The 21,718-nt window shown below is 44.7% G+C and overlaps 2 protein-coding genes across 4 annotated transcripts in view; both read right to left on the bottom strand.

Annotated features, from left to right (window-relative positions):
* magi3b (membrane associated guanylate kinase, WW and PDZ domain containing 3b) overlaps window positions 1–2,040 on the bottom strand; it is a 125,379-nt gene extending 123,339 nt beyond the window's left edge. Inside the window, exon 1 of one of the 3 annotated variants that reach the window (XM_031871726.1) lies at window positions 964–2,040. In XM_031871726.1, the coding sequence (XP_031727586.1) occupies window positions 964–1,270 (307 nt within the window). In that variant the 5' untranslated portion in view covers window positions 1,271–2,040. The remainder of the gene's footprint in view (window positions 1–963) is intronic. The other 2 variants (XM_031871725.1, XM_031871727.1) reach the window with 2 other exon arrangements.
* A 3,503-nt stretch (window positions 2,041–5,543) lies between these two features.
* Window positions 5,544–17,555, bottom strand: lrig2 (leucine-rich repeats and immunoglobulin-like domains 2). Its single transcript, XM_031871762.1, has 18 exons — window positions 16,872–17,555; window positions 16,038–16,112; window positions 14,984–15,118; window positions 14,631–14,774; window positions 14,301–14,444; window positions 13,910–14,053; window positions 13,462–13,605; window positions 11,465–11,545; window positions 11,101–11,172; window positions 10,875–10,943; window positions 9,692–9,855; window positions 9,028–9,339; window positions 8,590–8,871; window positions 7,690–8,130; window positions 7,382–7,534; window positions 7,151–7,291; window positions 6,665–6,934; window positions 5,544–6,393 (listed from the first exon to the last, which is right to left on the bottom strand). Exons 1-18 carry the CDS (start codon window positions 17,057–17,059, stop codon window positions 6,161–6,163), a joined length of 3,192 nt encoding a protein of 1,063 aa, XP_031727622.1. The 5' UTR covers window positions 17,060–17,555; the 3' UTR covers window positions 5,544–6,160.
* Window positions 17,556–21,718: the final 4,163 nt, after the last annotated feature.

The raw sequence follows: 21,718 nt of genomic DNA, 5'->3' as shown, positions 1-21,718 counted from the left end.
ACACACACACACACACACACACACACACACACACACACACACACACAGAAGAAGGCACGCGTGCACATACAGCTGATCTTCAGGGATCCTGGCCTGACGTTTCTGGAACTCAGCTGCTGCTGCCGTGACCTTTTTGAACAGTCTCAGTTGTTGTTGAGACAGTCCAGCCCCAACATACAAGCACAGTAATGGCCATCTCCCTCCCCGCCACACACAACTGTATCTCCTCAGAGCCATTAAAACCCTTCACCTGAGCTACCTCAGCTCGGGCCACAACCAGAACCAGAACCAGAAGAGCAGTAGCAGCTGCAGCAAGCCATCACAGCTATTAGAGCTCATTATCAGGGTGTTTGGATGTTGCAGCTAGCATCCTTGGAGAGCTGGATGGTAGGACAACGGGGTAAGGTGCGGCGAAACCACTCCGGCTTCTGCAAGCCAATGGGAAGCACAGTAGACTGAATAATGGAGGGTGTAATTAGGCCTTATTTCTATGCATGGAAGTGCACTTACACTGGAAGGCTCCAACTGGGCTACATGCCATTATTACCATTATCACTATCTGATCTCCCTGAGAAAGCGGTGAGAGAAATGTCCCATTGAGTTAGATGTCTCGGTACAGTAGGAGGTTTACAGTAAAAGTCACTGTATTCACCTTATTATTAAATTCTATTTTGCAATGTTTTAGTCAACTTAAGTTTGACATGTCTGTCATATCACAGGGAGACATTTGAACCTATTGCAAGTTATAGGAGGAGGGAGTCACTGATGTGATTTGAATTTTGATTTGAGGACGTTTGTCTTGAGATGAGCACTAATAGGAGCCAATGTTTCTCTACATCACTGGGTGTGTATCACCATGAGGGGGGTTGTGTTCGGTGGATGAAGCTTGTCAACATCTTACAAACAGAGCTCAGGTGACACAGCAGTGGTGGGAATATGGGGGGGGGGGGATAGGGGACGCACCTGGTTTCACCGTCTTCAAGCGAACCGGCTCCGGAAAGTGGCGGATGACAGCCAGGGTGTCGCGGTTTGTAAGTCCACTGACGGGCGTCCCGTTCACCTCCAGCAAAACGTCCCCGTAGTAGGGCAGCTTCCCGACGTGACACACCAGCACGTCCAGCTTCATCTGGCCCAGGTAGGGGAACTGTCCCAGCTCCGCTCCTCCGAGGACCTCCACCACGGAGCCAAAGTCCCCAAAGTTCCCCCATGACACCGCGCACTCCACCACTTTACCGGACCAGTGTTTCTTCTTCTTCAGTGTCCTGGACATGGTTACTCCCTTTTACGAACAACTAGCGATCAAACTGGTTACCTCGGTTTGCTGCTGTTAGATGAACGCGAAGTGACGCGGCCTAATAAACCCTCCTGAGTTATTCTCTCGACCTTCTGCTGCAGCTGATGGGGATTTCATCTTCCTGCCATTTGGGAGGCCGATTTTCACCCCGTGAATCCGCCGCCGAGGTGCGTCATCCCACGGGGTTTGTGCGCACAGTTGCCTGGGTTGCAATAACTCCGAGCGCTCCTTGTGCGTAAAAACAGGAGAGTTGAGAGAGAGAGAAAAAAAAAAAAAAAAAAAGGGAAGGGGAGCAATTCGGGTTTCACTCTGCGACGCTCCTCCGGCACGGTACCCGCGCTTCGCTTCGTCTCCCCGGGTCCAAACAAAAATGTAAACAGAGAGTATTTGTCACTCACTCGGCGGCGGATGGTGGAGCGTCTGCCGCCGAAACGTAGCGCGTCAACGAGAAAGCCCTCATACCTGTGGGCAGGCTGAGAATAGACGGGGCGGCGGCGATCACCGGTTGGCGGTTCCTGCGGTCGAGATCCAGCCCCACGGTGACTGAGCCGACAGACATCTGCGAGCGTTTTGTCCGCTACAGGTTTGAACACACCTGGCACCGCCAGGAGAGACGTTGCCAAGCTCCCGAAACGCCCCCTTTTCTTTCTTTTTTAAGTCTCAGCAGCAGCAGTAGCGCTTTGTAGACGCTCACGCTGGCTCCATCCTCCGGTGTGCTGTGGTATTAAATACAAATCAATATAAATAAAGCACACACTGTCCAGTAATGTTCACTGTAATTTATTGTCATTTTAGTCATTTGCATTTGTTTTTTTAAACATGTCTTGAATATCAGGCAGAATGCGTGTAACAAGTACGACTAGATAAAAATACACAGAGCATGTAATGCTAATAATAAGCGCGCAGAACAAATTACACCTCATTCATTTGCACAGAGTGAGGTAAGTATTGTTGGGGTTAAACGTACATAATACGCGTCTCCACAGCGCCGCCTACCGACACAATCAGAGAGATCACAACCATGTACTGCTCCAGTTCGCCCTCCTATCACTCACACTTGCATAGCTACACAGCATCGAGCTCGACTGCCTTCAACCGCATTTATCCACTATGCTCGAGCTACAATGAGTGTTAAGCGTTCATTATTACTAGACTGCTGTCTTTGTTTTTCCAATTGTGTGTGCAGAAAATGCTTAAAAGTAGCTTTAGTGTTCATACATGTATCATTAGGTCTGGTGTAGAAAATCTGACCTTTTTATTCGAGGGGAAACTCCCATAGATCTATGTTCAGACCTAAACAGCTCCTGGCCTGAGAGCACATATCTAATACAATCCCATCAATGCGATACAACTGACATGTTGGATTCATGATACAATGGTACCAGAACTGGATGAAAAAGCCAACATGATGCTAAATGTACGGGGTGTTAAAGTGCAAATTAATTAAGCTTCTATAAATATCACTTCATCTGAGGAGATTAGTGGCGCAGTTTCACAGCGTGCTATGAATGATGCAGTTTGCGTTTTTGACCCCCCCCCCCCCAAAAAAAAGAAAAAAAAAAAAACTCCGATACAGGATGATGGATTCCGACAATATGGGCGTGTTGACTCACGGGACAGTCAAATGTTAACGCCGTGTAGTCGAGTTAATTAACTTTCCAAGAGGAAGCGGGGAAAACACAGAGTCTGTAGTATTTATGAAGCAGCAGTACAGTTGCTGTTCTCTGGGTGTGATGCATTAGAAGTCTGTGTTTAAGTACCGAGTCGCCACCCTGGACGTCGGCCTGAATAATTCATCGCCTTGTGGAGGACGATTAACAATGCCATCGTGTCTTTGATGGGGGGCCGGGGATCCAAACTAACTGCAGACTCTTCAAAAGGCTCACGCGCAGTCAGAGTCAACTCGTAGCCAATGATTCTACTGAGGTTTTATGTTGATAGGGACTTTTAAAAATGGTCCTTTTTTTTTTTTTCTTAATGTCAAGACTGATGATGGACTAACAGTCTTTTAAGGCCCATATTAGCGGGCTGTGTGCGGGCAAATCCAGATTACAGATGGCTTGGCCTTTTTAAAATCGTTCCATGTTGTGTGCCCAGAAATCGTGTTGTGGTTAAGACCCCCCAGCGCCTGGAATTACATGCAACCTAAATCAAATCCTGCAAGAACTCTTTCAGCCCCCCTACTGCCTGTAAAAAAAAAACCACACACACAATATACGTATGTTGAAACATGAGCAGTCCCTGTTTCTCTCTCTTATGTATCGTTGTAAAATCAATGTCTTTGGGTTTTGAACAAACCAAACACTTAAAATATGTCAGAGAAAGTCCCATCAAGAAAATAACCGACAACAAAAGTCATCCCATTTCTACTTGAGGAGAGCGTCGAGGCAGACGACCACAATCCAGGCCAAATTATCAGAATTCATGTTTAATGTCAGAGTAATGGCTACGTAACAAAAAGGCTCTTCAGACATGCTTTACAGAATGTACAGGTAAACAAGGTCCCAAAACAATACGACTGAAAACAAAATGCAAAACTTAAACAACAAAAGAAGAAGAATAAAGCAGCGTTGGGTATTGCCGGAGCATTTACTGCTTAACTTTGGTATAAAGTCAGAAAGGGCGTTCGGAGAATAAAACAATGCTAATGCACATTATGTTATGCTGTGTTGGCAGAAACTATTGAACAGTGAATCGACACGTAGCTCCATTAGGATGACTTATCACTGCAAGGTGTTATCTGAATGTCTCTATCGGTCAAAGGGGGGGATGAAATTGGCCAACAGTCAGAAAACGTCAAGAAAACAAAAATGCTTTCATCTGCAAATCATATCTGCACGCACCACTGAGACAAAACATACGTGTAGTCCATTTCAAGCAGCAGTGATACAAAGTAACAATAATTTGTATGTCCAGGATACATTTTGTGACACTACACCACCACACATTCGCTCTATAAGATGAACTTTTCAGTGTTACTGATAGTTCAGTTCATTCTCAACATTACGGAAGTGACAGCAACAAAAAAGGAGCGTTCACACTCCGCCTGTTTATTAGGAACCCCGAGATAAAACTAAGGCAAGCAGACCTGGAATAAATCAAACCCTCATGAAGGTTTTGTTGTTGAAACGGTTTGAGAAAGGTGTGGCCTCCCCTCACTGACGTTAATGGGGTGGACAAAATAATAGAAGCACCTGTCAAACCCAAAAGTATACAAACCACATCCTTCCAAAATGACCATAAAATGTAATCAACACCTCTCTAAAACTATTTTAAAAACCTGAACATTGATGAAGGTTGGATGCATTACAGTACTGCGTTTGTTTGATCAAACGGCCACTGAGTGTAATTAGCATTTTATGAGTCAAAACCAACGGCAATTTAGAAGTGCAAAAATCAAGGAGGATTTTTTTTTAAGGAAAACTCATTGCACCCGATTAAACAAGGCCACGTTCTTTCACGTGAGAGGCATGTCCAATCTTCAACTCTTCAAAGCAACTTAACAGCCAACATGTGGAAACAGAACAGTTTGCTGAAACTGGCAGCTGCTCGTCTCTCAGTGAGGAAGAAAATAACCTCACCTCAAGAAGAGGTGTTCATCTCGTTACCTAAACAAACAGGTAATAAATGCTGACTCAATAAGGACTTAACATGAACAAGCTTAACATGACTGCAGGTCATGTCTCAAACCTCTCTGCAGATGGACTATAGGACATGGAATTCAATAGACTACCAGCCTTATGTACACGTACATATATGTATAAAATAACACAATACATTCTCATGTTTCACAGTCCCAAGTGAAAACCTAGACTTAATCAATACCTACGGAAGGATTGGGAACGTTTTGAGATAAAACTGTGATGATGATAAATCCTCACAATGTAAAAAGGCATGCATACTGCATAATAATGTTTACCACCGTTAAATTAAGTGCTGTAAGATATGATAAGGGGGGGAACCCAATCAGTGCATACATATACACACGCCATAATGTCACCTGACTGACGTTACTGAGAATGCTTGTTAAAAAGGCCGTCCAATAGACAACCATTCAAAAACAAATTGCCAGCAAAACCATGATTGTCACATGTGCACAAAAATGTTACGCTTTCTCCCCAAACAGCTCATCATTGTGAAGACATATAAAATGAAGGAATTAGCAATCGACATAGGACAAAAACAAGATTGGATAAAGACGATATAGGCTATATATATATATATATATATATATATATATATATTCATAATATACACCACATTCTGGTGTCAATGTCTCTGGGATTTGCATAACAAGATACCAGACGGCATAGCTTTGAGTCAGTCGGGATGGCTGTGGGAATGTAGGGCGCATATGTTTTCAATGTTCTTTCCTATATCAACAACCACAAACTGCTGGTCAGGAAACTACAATCGGCACGCCAGCGTGACGTGCGCTGGCGCAAAAAGATTTCAGCTCCACAGCAGCGGGGACGGAGGAGAGAGATCGCCAAGACTCCACCACGCCTTGGCGTTCTCTCACGGCAGCATCCGACATGGCTCTTTAAAGCATACATTCATAGCCTTTCTCTAGAAAGAGAACAAAAAGAGTGGAGGACGTGGGGAGAGGAGGGGGGGGGGGGGGTCAACGAGGAGGTAAATCGAATCGCTGGTCCATTTCTCCAGTCCGACACGGCGGCCGCTCCACAGTGATGGAGAACGTTCGTATGTCCTCTTGAGTGAAAAGGGGAATGTAAACATACAAGAGAGCATCTTTGGCAGAATGTGAGGAGTCTCTTTGGAGGTAGTGGGTAAAGGGAGGGCGGGGTGGGGGAGGGGTTGCAGCAAAGGGGGTCAGAGGCAGAACGTGGGTGGAGGTGGGAGGACCTATGTGGGAGCAGGATGCTCCTGAGGGTTAGTCCTATCAGAGGCACTTCTGTGGTCCTGTGTGCATCGGCCGGGGAAACAGTCCGCCTCTGCTTCACTCGGGTCCTCTGCCCCGTCGGCAGTGGACGTCAGAGGAGGCGTCCTGTGTACTGTCACTGGGTGCTGCAACGCGCCTGCTTGGGCTTTCGTGGACGGACCTTCGCCTTGTCCCCAGAAGGACCTGCTGAGATAATCTGCAAAGACGGTAAAACACAATAATTAGACGCCTACATATTATCTCCCACCAACTGATTTCCAACCAAAAAGATTGCAAGATTTATAACAAACCACAGAAAGGGGGGGAAATGTTAACAGGAGTTTTTTCTTAAATAGATTTTTCAGTAGCTGCAGGAGGGAGAAAATTCAACATGTTACCCAAAAACACCTCAGCGGGTAGGACATGATAGTTGGCACCTAGACAAGGGATGGCGCCATCACCTTCCTCTATTAGGTAAAATGTCTCACCATTAGCATAGTGCTCCGGGGGGATGTGGCTGCTCAACCTTTTGTCATGAGAGGTGTGAAAGTTGGAGTCCAGGTTGCTAATAAGGCTCTCCAGTGCCCGATCCTCGTGCTGGGCCTGCTCACCGAAGCTCTCCTTCAGGCCCGGCAGAGTCTTGTCGAGCGGGTCGTCCTCCCCCAGATAGGCGTAGGGGCAGTACTCCCGCGTGCGAGAGTAGATGTTGGCGCTGTCGTAGCAGTCGGAGCAGATGACCAGCGGGCCTGGACCGCCACCTGGCGAGAAAGAAGGAGCGTCTCGATAAAGTGTTCCTTCCCGGTCGCTTGTTTTGCCAAGCCTCTTCCAGACCACGGCTTCAGTTTAAGACTCGGCCGTTGACATCATAATTCCAAAACCCTCCAGATACGAAGAAAACTGAACTCTGAACTGAACACTAAGAAATAAATAAAGAAATAAAAACACATAAGTGCTTGTCTGTAGCTGACACTGACCTGTGGGGAGTCCAACTATTCCCTCATGGGGCTCTCCAGGGTGGAAGCTGCTCCGGCCAGTGAACAGAGAGCCAACCCTGCAGTGCAGCATGCCGTTCCCCTCAGTTTCCACCTCATTTGCCGTGTCTCCATAACACACACCTGGGACATAAATGACAATAGTCAGTGACCTCATTTTAAAAAGGATTCGAGCATGGGAAGGTCAAAAACCTTTGAATCCTGAAAACTCACCGTCTGTGCCCTTGTGGACGTATCCATTGGAAAGGGGAGGCATGAGCTGCTGGTGGCTGCCAGCCTCAGAGTTACTGTAGCCTTCCTGAGGCTCTGACAAAGTACCCTGAGAGGACAGGTAGCTGGGGATGTCTGCTGGCAAATTCATCTCATCTGGAACAGACAGAGACACGTTTTGTTACACGACATCGCGAGTTCTGTGAGCAGGGTTAATTTTTAACGATACATTCCCAACACTCTTACATGCTCTGAGGCACATTTTTATGACCTTACTTTCTCTTAAACCGTTATGTGTCTGAACTGCTGACCTGTGTTGCTGATACTGTAGTCCTCGCTTTTCCTGCGCATGTGATAGATGACAATGACCCAGACCAGCGAGGTTCCAACCACACAACACACCACCACAATCACCACGATGCCCACGGTGGTCCAGCCGTCCTGGTTGTATCCCGTGCCCGTTTCGCAGTTGGGCGATGGCGAGACGCCCAAGTAGATGTGGCCGCGTTCTGTTCCCAGAGTATTCGACATGATGCAGGTGTATTTCCCGGCATCGGCAGGACCGGCGTCGACGATGATAAGGAGCTGGTTGGCTGCAGCGAAGAAGTGGCGCTCAGTGAGCAGCAGAGGCCCGTCGTCTTTGGTCCAGTTGAGACGGGGGGCGGGGCTGCCGCCGGCTATACACTGAAGTACGGCGGTTTCACCACGCGCCACTGTTCTGTCTTCCAGCGGCCGCATGAAGGATGGAGTTTCTGGAAGAGAAGATTTTTAGATTTAGGAAGGATTATCAGTGGCAAGTGTTCAGGTGGACGTTTACGAGGTCAAGTTGGTCATTTCTTCATGCTAATGTTTAAGCCGTTGTGTGTTTAAGTGACTGAGTGAGTATCTCTGCGTTTGTCCAAGGCAAATCTGTCATACGGATGCAGCTAACCTCATAATACTTTGGGTGCTCATGTTGCACACGGACCTTTCATTAAGAGCTGTGACATAACAGTTGTGTCAGAAACACTCCATTCAGCCAGATTCAAGTATCCTCCGTGGACATAATAAGGTTTGCACTTACATCGTCGTCAGTTAAAATTGCAGATCAGCAAACAAAAAAGGATGTGAGATGAGTGTCAGACAAAAACGAGCAGCCGATTTGAGCGGAGTGACTCAGCTGAGTAGTAAAACATGGTGTACATGCTCTGCAGATCAGATGGGCGACTCACCCAGGACGGTGAGAGTCGCGTTTGCAGACAGGCTGCCAGCTGCATTTTGAGCCGTACAGCTGTACACTCCCATGTCTTCTGTCTTCACGTTGGCGATGAAGAATATGTCATCGTCTGGCATCACATGCATCCTGCGCTCCCGGGCAGCCGGGAAGTCAGTGCCTCCGTCCTTCTGCCAAGCAATCTGGGGTGATGGATGGCCTTCAGCGGCACACTCCAGCCTGGCCATGGTCCCGGTCCGGATCGTCAGATCCATGGGAGTCTTAAGAAATGTTGGCAGCTCTGGAAAGAAACGACATTATCATTAGTGGGACAGATAGATTACAATGATGTGAGCCGTACCAGCACCTTATAGCTTCAAGAAAGCAAAAGACTGCAAGAGACAATCGTATGAGCCCAACTGATAGATATCACAGTCTTTGACAAAAACATCCTCACCATTCACAGTGAGCTTGGCCCTGTTGGAGTAGTTGGAGCCAAAGTGGTTGGAGACCACACACTGGTAGCGCCCCTCATCGGTGAAGTTGACATTGAGGCGGTGCAGCACAGTGGTGTAGATCAGCTCTCCCTCCTGGTACTGGGCGTAGTTCTGCACCTCTGCATCATACAGCACCTCCCCGTCCTTCCGCCAAGCTGTGGTCATCGGTGAGTCACTGCTGCTGGACGCCACGCAGGTCAGGGTCACGTTGTTGCCCCGCATCGCCACGTACGTCTCCGGGTGGGTTGTGATCCGAGGCTTGGGGAAATCATCTGTGGAGGGGCGGGGACAGAAAGCGTGAATTTTTTTTTACAGCAGACCTCTTCACTTAAAATGTAAGATATTAGTTGTTGTTCAACATAAAGTATGCCAATACAGGAAGAGCAACATGGCGGTAGGCTTGGGCCTCTATTGGGACCGAACAACTGTCCCCAGTGTTCCAGACATTTTGTGCAACTGGTTATGAAGCCTCTGAATAAAACTTCCTTGAGCCAAATAATGATAATAATCTACAATAAAAGGAAAACTCAATGCCCCTTCCTGCCTTACGTCAACACTTTCCAGTACCTATATTGGATCGGACCGGGAACCGTACAAGAGAAATACAGAGAGAATGGGACTGACCACAAACAAACTGTTCCGGGCTGACAGACAGGACATTGTGACCAAGTAGGCCGGCAGGATGAGCACAGACAGCGGAGACAGACTGCTGGAACTGGCTGACAGTCAGCCAGGGCCCGAGCCACTGCATGTGACAGTCACACAGCAGGCTGCTCGTGTTCAGGACGCTGAGAACACAAAGGTGATGGAGGAAGCGTGAGATGAGTCAGTTGTGAAATTAGTTGGACTCTGCTGCAGAGATTAATGAGGACGAGATGAACCCACTGAACAAATGAAGAGGAATTACAGGATGAGTTGGTGAACATTACAGATGGATTTGTGATTTACCCTTTAAGAAAAGAAAACATGAATTTACTAATTTACCTAAATATTATAAAGAGGGCAATTATCTACACAGACAACACATCACGTGCTGCTTGAGTAACATTTGCATCAAAACTATTCATTACACACTTTTTCGATAAAAGGTTTGAATAGATTCACCCAAACAGACGACCAACGACCAGAATCCTACTGGCCTAAAGACTGTCTGGGGTGAATTGTTGTGTTGCCAAAGCTACTGTAAGCTAGTTCATTGAGTTTCCTTGTAGGGACATGCTCTGAGTGAATTTGAGTTCCCTCTCCATGTAGTATGTGTATGGCTTCATTGCTAACCACGCCTCCACAACCACGTTTTAATACACGTAAGCCAAAAATAACCCTTAATTACGAGGGTGTAACCATTATGTTCCTGTAGCTATGTTATACACTCGCCAAGTGAAATAGAACTATAGTCTAATTAACAACAGAATACGACTGCTGTCACGGTACATTTTCTGGGTTTGACAGCCGCTGGGGCATTTTGTTAGCCCCTGCCTGAGAGGCCCTCCTAAGATGGGCTGATGGAAAGCTCAAAAAGCCAACGGACATTTCCACCATCCTCTCTCACAGGCAGAAGACACAGCCGTCCTAATGACGCGGATGATGCTGCTGCAACTCAAAAGTGGAATCACAAATATTTGCGTGACCAACTGCACTAAACAAACTAACGATTTGGTAAGACAGCAATGTAATGACTCAGCAATAACACACATTCTTAATTCCTTTTTAATGAAAGCCACATTGTTACATGAGTCAAAGAAACAATAATAACACGGCTTCCAAATGTGCTCATGAGAGCTGGAAGATTAATTTAGTGACTACTCACAACACTTTGAGCTTCATATGGGACAACGCCTCGGGGTGTATCGACATGATGCCATTCTTGCTGAGGTCCCTGCAGAGTGGACAGAAACATGGATCAGACACATGTGATTTGATCAACATGGCATCCAACTTTACAAGCATAAGACAACAACAGGACAGTGGTATCTTTACTCATTCAACAACAAGAGATCCTTCTGAGACACACGTAGAACTGCGGCTTTACTCACAGGTGCTCCAGCTCCTCCAGGCCCTCAAACGCTTTCTTAGTGATTGATTTGATTTTGTTCCGCTGTATGATTCTGTAAAAAAGAAAAAAAGGCCACATGAGATTCAGTAAAAAGCTTCAGCCAATAAACCTGCTACAAAATTGGGACGTTTCAGCAGCCTTTCAATGCCAGTTAGAAAAAAAGCTGATTAAAGCATCACATTTCTCGCCAGAAACGTAGTGAGCAACCAAATATCTGGAACACTGCCACACAATGAAAGATCCACCTGCCACATTCCTCTAAATACAAGATATTTTACAAGCAAGGATCTTATATTAAATCAGACTTATACATATCTGTATGTGTACAATCTGAGTGTCCTCACAGTGTGTTCAGCTTCTTCATTCCATCAAACACACCGATGGAGTCTTCAATGGCCCAGGAGATTTCATTATTGCGGATATCTCTGAAAAAACAAAGAGTGACATTTAAGATATTAAACAACAACATCACATCCCCCGTCTGTGTAAAGAGATCCACATTATTTCCACTGTGGCTGTCGGTGGCAGTGGCTCTCATCTTAGATCTGAGACACCATCCTTCCACGGTGTGTTACAGTTCGCTGCCCTGGCGGTTCCGACGAGGGGACACTAATTGGCTCTGTTTAGCACTGGGACAGTTCATGGGTCCACTGGAAACACAGAGAAGCCTTGTGTTTCCCCCAATGGTTATGGGCTCTTTTGTTTCTCTTTCCTCATGCTTGGCCACCTCTGAAAGAACTTCAGCGCTCTCCCAACTCCACGTCTCCCATGAAAGCTCCGAGGATGGTCAAACACTCCCAAATATAACCCCTTCCTCGTTGCAGCTCGGCGGGTTTAAGTGGAAGTCTGCGTGGCAAATGATGACTCAACACCTTCCTCTCCTATCAACATGTCTTAGCTCGCAGGTAAATGTGTGATGAAGACGAAATACTTGCTCAATTAGGCTGAGATTCTGTGCTACAAAGTATTTCCAGAGCTTTTGTGGTGGTGTTAATATGGTGGTTCATTTGCTTTTGATAGAGGACACCCATTAACCGCCAACTAACCGGAAAAGAAAAGAAAAACCATGTGAAATAAAAGAGGCTCTTTCCTTTTACTCTGGTGCTCCGTTGTCTCAGAGAGCTTTGACGCATGATGTCAAAGCACTATATCCATCCAATTTAGATCTTTGTGGGGGGTTGTAAATGCCTTTTATTTATTATTTCTGTTGGCTTCGCTGAAGTTTATTGCCGCATTTGGATCAGGTCACGGGCGCTCCCTATCGATCGGCCATCAACCGTTTTCAGCTGGTATTGTTCTAAATAGTTTGATCGTTGGTCTCTATAAAGGCCGATCAGACGACGCATCAATTCTTAATTTAAACATCTACATCACTCATTTATCTGCTTCTTGCCTGCTCTTTAACTCGCTCTGTGATCGACACTGCACACACACACACCTCCATATTGTAAATGGTAAGTAAACTATGTACAGCCACGCAATGTATTTTCTTGGCCCTGATACGGGATGTATTAATGCAGGAGGACATTATTGTAAAAAAAACTTTAACTCCCATCAACTGAATGAACAGAGTGGTGCACACGATCGAGTGGTATCCAACCCCAAAGAAAGCTAGAGCTGCTGTTTTACTGGTTGAGCATATCGCTCAGTAAACACTGAAATGTTGAGCATCATATATGCTGATGCTATTTCATCCCTGCTTGATGAAATATCAAAAAAAACAAAAACAAACAAACTCAAATCCCAGACCAGAAGAAGCCTTGCTCTACCCACACTAACAAAAGATTCTATCAACCTCTGGCTCAGTGTGGAGACTAGTTTACTCTCCCACGCACAATATTACAACAGCCTTCTATCCAGTAACACGGCTCACGTGGAAAACATGGACTCAGCACTGAGGGCGCCTTTCAAATATTCAATGTAGATGTGTTTGCTCTGGGTAATAAAGCTCCCAGCGATGTAACACCTATGCGTGCTTCAACTCATTTGAAATCAAAGTGACGCTCACAGTGAACGGCAGCACAGAGGACACAACACCAAGACGTACTGGATTCTATGGAAACGACACAGTGGGTGCTTTGATCTCAGACTACACATGACACTAATGACAAACAGGATCTGAACGTAACAAAGACTATATTAGAGGATGCGGACAATTTCTACAGAACTACACATGAAGAGTGACGCAAACACAGACCTACTGTAGTTAGCAGCCTTCATAGGAATGCACAGAGCCAAGAACATGTCAGGAGGGTTATATTTCGTATACTGCGCAATATTACACCTGTTAGATCAAATAGGTAACACAGATTTCAGACAGATTTCTCCGAGTAGCACTTACAGGTTGCGCAGACTTGCTAGGCCGCTGAACACTCCCTCCCCCAAATGGCTGATGGAGTTTTCTCCGAGGTTCAGGCTCTCCAGGAGACCTAATCCAACAAAAGCTGTCTCCTCAAGTCGAGTCAGATGATTGAAGGACAAGTCTCTGCACGAAACAGAAATATGAGAAAGATTATTGCAAACTAATTCTGTATTCAACACCAGTCTTGTACCGCACATTTAAGAATAATACTCCAAAATGAGGCATTTTCACAAAATTGTACAAAAAAAAAGGATGGCGTACATCCACCAGAGCCAAGACAGCACTGAATCAGCTCCAGACACCAACTGTACTGCAGCAAGATAACAGTAAGTCCTCTGAGCACACAGAATGGACTTCAGAGCCCAGGGAAAGAAAGTAAAAACTCTTAGCTGCGAGGGGATTCTAGCTATGAAGCAAACACACTCACAGTTCCTCCAGCTTTTGGCAAAACTCCCAGGCGTCTGGTCGGATGATGCCGACAGCATTCTGGCTGACCCGCAGGACGCGCAGCATGCGCAGTCCATACAGCCAGCCTTTGTTGACCTCTGTTAGGTTGTTGTGCTCCAGCTCTCTGAGACAGAGATGGGATAAACAGAATGGCATTAACAAAAAAACAACCGTGATTACATGAATTGCTTTGACAGGTGCATAAAAATACTGAATAGGTTGTGAGGTTTCCTCCTACTTTTGTGTTTTTCCCAAACAACATTTTGTGCATTTACTGTAATCTTTGTAGCTTTTTCAGCACTGTTACACAATTCCTAAAGCACCAACTGTCAAATGTGACTTTAAAGAAGAATCTACAACACCAGACTTACAGTTCTTCAATGTTGTTGAGTCCAAAGAAGGCTCCATCCATGAGCTTCGTGATGCCATTCCTCTGCATCTTCAGTGACCTCAGTGAGTCCATCCCTTTGAATGTCAGACTGTCCACGATCTTGATCTTGTTACGCTTCATTTCACTGCAACGAGAGTAAAGACCAGCTTCCTTCAACCGAGTACAGTTATACCCAAAGAAACCAGAGCCATTGGATTTACCCCAAATTCATCCGGCTTTAATCCAAAGATGTGTCTGCCGAATATCAACTGTTAAACCCTTGACAAATTATTTTAGTTTTTTGTACTGTAATGCATCATGCGATACTTACAGGAACTGAAGCTGTGGAAGTTTGAAGACTTTGGATGGCAGCACAGCTAATCTGTTCCTGTTCAGCTTCAGCACCAGCAGGGAGCTTGAGATGTTTTCAAAGCAGCCGGGCTCGAGGACGCTGATCCTGTTATTACTCAAATTCCTTTGAGATAAAAGAGCAGAAACATTGGAGCCAAAATCAAGAGGGAGAAGACTGTTTGCTCTGTAGTTAAGTCTGCTGCATGTGAATATCCACATACAATAAAGATGCTTACTCAACAAAATCAAACTTATCAAAACAAGGTGTCTTCTGTGCTCAGCCAGAACTGCTGTCATGATGAAAAAAACTGTTAAATGAAGAGGATTACTTACAGATATTTCAGCTGCATGGAGGGGAAGGATCCGACTCTGAGCTCTGAGATTGAGTTGGATGTCAGGTCCACTGTCTCCAAGGAAACGTATGGCTGCAGCTGATGCATCAAAAGTTCTGAGATCCGATTGTGGACTCTGAATCATATAAAAACAATATGACCGGTATTAGTTTTCTAAGTCATAATGATGCAGAGATGCACAAGTCCAACCTTTTTAAGTACCGTTGCCTATACGTGGGCTTTGGGTATTGGCGGACACCAAGTACCGATACGATACCAGCGTCATTAATAAGCTGCATGTCTCACTGTTAGAACTGGCTGGGATCATTCTTTTACGTGTGAGGCAACATCAGGCTTGACTTGAACATCGCTTTCCTCCTTTGTTAAACTAAATGTCGATAGACAGTTAATCTTAGACATAGAAAAAAATAGTCCACCTTGTTGGCGTAGCAAGTGTGAAATTCTTCCAAACAGCTGACATGTTGTTATCTCTCTCAGCTATGCAGCCTACTGGCGTGCTGCTGAAGCATGACGTAGAACGCACAAGTGTAATCAGACGTAAACATAGAACCGAATAGAATAGAGCGGCTCCATCGTCACCAATACCCAATCCAGGTATTTGACACGGGATAGGTCCGATATCCACTATGAGTATCGGATCAGTGCATCCTTTCTGAGTACTACATGTCTACGGGATACTCAAATCATATCAACATGAGGAAAGACTCATATCTGTTGCTGAGTTACAATAGACAATACCTAATGGTACCGTATGTTTTGGTTTCACTGTATTTGCATACAAAACATAACAAGGCATCAAAAGATTGAACATTTTGAATTCCTCCCAAAGGGTCTTAACTTAAAAAAAATAAGATGTCTGTGTTTACTTTTGTAAATAAATGTTCAGCAGTATTTTTTTCTTTGAGAGAAGCATGTAAAGAAAGAAAACACAAAAGGAGGCGTGCCTTTAGGAACAGAAATTCAAATCTGTTTTAACTATTTGTGTGAGTCGTGACTGGAGAGGCGAGACAACATGATGGGGAGTTTATACTTACAGTGACAGCGACGTGATATTTGAGGACACATCTCCGAGAAAGGGGATAACAGTCAGTTCGTTGTGATTCATGGTGCTGAAATGAAATTGAACACATTAGTATCACGATAAAAAGTCTGAAGTTGGAAATAATCAGCTGCAGAATAATTGAAAAGCGCGCAATAAATAAAGAAGATTAAACTCCTTTCAGCATCGGGCAGATCATAGATTATACAACATGTTCCCAAAAATTCTGAGCAATTTACCCACCAGGGCTTGATATTTCTGTTCAGTTGTCAGTTTATTAACAAACTCGAGCTAAAACTACAAACTTCTATTCAACAGCCAGGCAACAAATGCTACCAGTAAGAAGGTTGTAATATTTTGTAGAAACATCAGAAAGAATGCAATGCTAATAAACAGCACAACAAACTACGACCTCCAAAGAGGCAACAAACCTCAGTCAACACCTCTCTGGACTGAACATCATTGCCTTCATGAATACATTGCAAAGCTCTTGTATTGCATTGGTTTTAACTAGGTGTACCTAATAAACTGACAACTGAAAGCTAATTCTGACGACTTATATTTCAGTCAGAGTTTATACGAGCAACGGATGAATTCGTTTGTATGTAATAAACATTATTTTCAAATGTTCCACTGATGCCTTCATTATGAAAACAAGGAAAACAACTGTTACGCCATTATCACAACGTTGTGGCTTTAGATAAGTGGCTAAACTACATCTCAACAGGATAGCGTGGTGTGTTATGATGCACCCCTTGGTTGAGCAACAAACCAGAGCTGTGGATTCAGTGAATGCCACACATCTGCATCTTAATGTTTGTGTACTTACACTTGGGTTATCCCGTCCAGTGGGTCCCCAGGAGCCGTCGACAGCCTTTTCCTGTTGCAGTCCAGAATACGGACATCATATTGTCCTTTTGAACACGAGCACGGAGCAGGACAAGACTCCAGAGCCCAGGCACTCAAACTCAGCAGCATGAAAACAACGGCCGAAGGAATGGGCCAGCCCTCCGCCATTTTAAACGTCTTCCCACTGGGGGCTACGTAACGTTAGCTACGTGGCTAACTCACTAATCTGACACGTTAACTGCTAATAAAAACCACCATCAAAAGGTTCCTGCAATTTGATATCAGTCAAATGAACACATACTTCAGGTTCGTAGTACCATGACTCGAGTCGGAACCGTAAAATACATGTTTTTTCCAACTTGCGTGAGACATCCCAGCAGAAATGTCTCCCCTTCTTCCCAGTGCCTGGAATTCCTTCCGCTCCAATCTGGACAGTGGATACCCTCCCGGAGCAACGTTAGCTTATGCTAGCTCAATGCTGAGCTAACTTGCTCCCACAAATACGCCGCTTTCCACCACACGACATCGGTTAAAGTCCACGCTTGGTTGGCGTTTGATTATATTGAGTCATGTAAAATAGTATCTTTGCTTAACCCGGTCTGTTTAAAACGACTTAGAAATATTGTATCCGTCTTTCTGTCCCACAAGAACAACAAAGCGCATTGAGCTGGTGGCATTGGATATCCTAGATCCCGCCCCTTTCCAGCATGTTTACAGTTATTCTATTGGTCTCCACTCAAACCTGTCAAACACTTGCAACAATTTGATTGGATTTCTGTCCAATATGTTTTTGTGGTAGCCTTTAAGATTTCAGAACTGCCCGGAACTGCCTTAGTATTTCATATCCTCGCGATTACTGGTGGTCATTACCGCGTTATGTATTTTGAGAGAGAAAAAACACATTTAAAATGTTTTTGTTGAAATGTATTTGTGTTTACATATCAAACTCACAATGCCTCTTTGAAATTAATAAACAATGATATTGAGTTATTATCCGAATTATTATTATTAGAACAAGAAGTAGTGGTAATAACGTCACTTTATTCATGCATTACCTTTCAAAACGTGACAAACTTCTTCTTTTGGGAGAAAAAAATAATTCAGCACACCAATTAAATGCATTCAGGCAAATAAAGTACAGAAAATATATACAAAGGAGAGTGAAATAAAGTTCTAAAAAAAAAGACGTTTTGAGGGGTGAAGAAATAGTATTTTGTTAGTATTCATATTTTATCTGAAAGGTATACTGTGAAGGAGTTTCCTGAAAAAAAAATTAACAGACTTGTAAACAAAGTAATCCCATTCATTCATCATTATGACCAACTAGAAGTGTGTGGCGGTGACTGTATTTACAGAGACCATGCCCTCTGCATTTCATTTCTCCTTTCTTATTATTTTGTTCAGGACGTTTTTGGGCATCACACTTTGGGTGGGAGGTGTGTAGCCCTCCGCCTGTAACAGCATTACACAGGGGAGACTGGGACTTTACAAAAAGGTAGCGACCAGTTGCTGTATCCATCGGTCTCCTCTGCTCTCTGTCTGTCATGGATGTGTAAAGAGCTGCAGGTCTGTGTGTCTGTTTGACCGAGGCCGGGGGTGAGCAATCCAATAAAGCAGCAGCATCCCTTAAACTGGAGAATTGAATGCATGACTTTACATAATGGGCATTTTCTTTCCCACTTGCTGGCAATTGAGCTGTAAATACGTGCCTCAATAGATCTTGGCTCCCCTGTCTCAGTTTACAAACTGGAGATGCATTTCTGGAACAACAGTCTACTGTTCCAGAAGCCCTTCATCAGTCTGAAGCAAACAACAAGCAACCATGTTTCAAGTAGTTTCCTGAACCAAATGTACCTGGTGAAAAGTGTCTCCATGTTCTTGGTACCTCTTTGATGGCACACCTGAAGAAGCTAAGCTGAAATGTGATCATTGATTGGATTGAAGAGTCCCTGAACAAAAACGCCCAGCTAAACACATACATGTTGCATGTTGTCAATGATGAGAAGGAGGCTTATCAGTCGAGCCGCTTGCCTCAGCTGCGAAATGTGGGGTTAATATGGCCCTGGGGACACCTACTGTTGCTGGGACTACCGCTGAAGCGTTTTTTTTTGCCAGGTCTGTCTGTCTTTGGACAGATTTTGTAACAGCAATAGCATCAAAACCCTGCAAAATGAAAGGTCATGAAAGGTTACAGGTTACAGTCAAGATCAAAATTAAGGTTGAGTTTGACGGTGGATGTGGTCGGAGCAAGGGCGCTGGAAGTAGGGGGGTAAGAAGTGGGGAAAGGGCCATTGGCCCCTCACTTTACGCTCTTGGAGCAATTTGATGTCATGACCAGTGATCCCATCACCAAATGGTCTATAGTTTACTTTTGCTGTATTGTAATGCAGCCCTGGAGACATTAAGTATCCCTAGTGTTGAATTCCATTTCAAGCCACTCTATACTACTTCACAACATTTCAGATAGATTTATACATAAAGAAAAAAAGTACAATAAGGCTTATTAAATACAACACATTGTTTAAGATTAAGCTGCTGGTTTCCAAACTTTTTGGCTTTTGACCTCTCACAATAAAGCAGTGGGAAGTTGGGGCCCCTTATCACTTTTCAGATTTCCTGTTGCAGTTGAGTTGTAGTTCCATCAAAGAGTCATTTCCACTCTAAGCTAAGTCTTATTTAAATAACCGTTCAATACTGAAAGAGGTGAAATTATCCATTATTTCCCAAAACAAAGTACATTTAAAAAAAGGTGTAGCAGAACTTAGTTTTTTCTTCTTTGCTTAATCACCTTATTACCTCCCAGAGTGATCTTCTGATCCCTCTGAGGGGGTCGGCCCCTACTTTGGGAAACACTGGACTATGTGGAATATATGAACAACACCATCATCCCAGAAATACTTCAACCCAAACACTCCCAGCTCACTGTGCCAGCCTCCACCCGTCAGTGGATCACAAACTTCCTGACAGACAGGACGCAACAGGTGAGGCTGGGAAAAATCACATCCAGCATCGGACTACCAGCACTGGCACCCCCCAGGGATGTGTGCTCTGCCCACTGCTCTTCTCCCTCTACACTAATGACTACACCTCAGAGGACCCAACTGTTAAACTCTTGAAGTTCGCAGACGACACAACGGTCATCGGCCTCATCAGGGACGGTGATGAGTCTGCGTACAGACAGGAGGCTGAACAGCTGGTCCTCTGGTGTGGTCAGCTCAAAACTGTGGAGATGACAGTGGACTTCAGGAGGAGCCCCCCAACACTGCCCCCCTCACCATACTCAACAGCAGTGTGTCTACTGTGGAGACCTTCAGGTTTCTGGGATCCACAATCTCCCAGGACCTAAAGTGGGCCTTCAACACCATCACGAAAAAGGCCCAGCAGAGGGTGTACTTCCTGCGCCAGCTCAGGAAGTTCAACTTGCCTCAGGAGCTGCTGATTTTGTTCTACTCTACCATCATCCAGTCTGTTCTCTGCTCCTCCATCACTGTGTTATTTGGATAGGGCACTAAACAGGACAGGAACAGACTAAAAGGTCTGCAGAGAGAATTATTGGTGCCAGCCTGCCCTCCATCCTGGACTTGTACACCTCCAGAGTCAGGAAACGGGCTGGAAAGATCACTGCAGACCCTTCACACCCTGGACACAACCTGTTACAACTCTGGTAGGCGCTACAGAGCTCTGTACGCCAAAACCACCAGACACAGGAACAGCTTCTTTCCACTGGCCGTCACTCTGATACTGCACTATTACCACCATTTGCACTATCACCTCAATTTCATTGTCATTGTTGTTGTATAGGTTTATGTTCATATACTTTTGAATATACACTTATATTTATATTGTACATAGTCGTTAAATGTTTAAATGTCTTACCTCTGTTCTACTTTGTTGTCCTTGTTGTTTGTAATTTCTGTGTGTTGAGAGCACTGTTAAAACCGGAGTCAAATTCCTTGTATGCGTTCATATACATGACCAATAAAGCTGAATCTGATTCTGATTCTGATGTCGGTCACAGGGACAAAATAGGTAATTCCAGTGGTGGGCCGTCAGGGCCAGCTAAGCCTTCTCTGCTGGCCTAAACAGAATCACAAAGTTATAGCTATTTTATAATTTACTATTTTTTCACAAATACACTACATGTATTATATATTTTTTCCCATTAGCTTATTTTCTCATTGCACAGCTCCTGTCTTCCTCTGTTGCTCTGCTTCCAGCACAGCTTGTTTTAAGGAGAGCTTTTATCCAATCAGATTCAGCCCCTATGTCTCTATGTAAGGAGAGAGGCCCGATGCCCGCTAGAGAGCCTTTGCAGTTTAAGTAAATGGGGACGATATTGTTGATTGTCATAGTCTTCAACCAATCAGATCTTTAGTTTGACATGTTGGGCTTATTCTTTGACGTGCCACTGCTACCCAGGTAGCCTGGTAAGTACGTCAGCATTAACGTGCGCCGTGATTGGTCAGTGGGCCAGCGCGTGACTGATGTGAAATTTAAGGAAGCTGGCAGAAGTTAGTTGGAGATGGAGCGTTTGTTTTTTTACATCTGCAGTAACGTTACCACTGTTCATTTGTCTATCGTGTCGTTTTTATGAATAATCTTTGAATGGCTCGTGCTCTTGTGTGGTGGAATGCGTGGATCCGCTGCAGTGTTGCTGGATTGATGTGTCATGCTTTGTTGTCATATGAATATATGTGACTGGTTCTTATGACTTTGTTGTTGTCATTGTGTTAATTACGTTGATTTGACTATGCATTGTCCGTTAATGACGCAGCGTCCCGTCATGCACGGATTCATGTATCTGCACCGTAGCTGTTCAACTGTAGT

This window comes from Anarrhichthys ocellatus, unplaced genomic scaffold (genome assembly GCF_004355925.1).
Source record: "Anarrhichthys ocellatus isolate YVR2014 unplaced genomic scaffold, GSC_Weel_1.0 scaffold60, whole genome shotgun sequence".
In the NCBI taxonomy this organism is placed as follows: domain Eukaryota; kingdom Metazoa; phylum Chordata; class Actinopteri; order Perciformes; family Anarhichadidae; genus Anarrhichthys; species Anarrhichthys ocellatus.
This window is presented reverse-complemented; position numbering and strand designations above follow the sequence as displayed.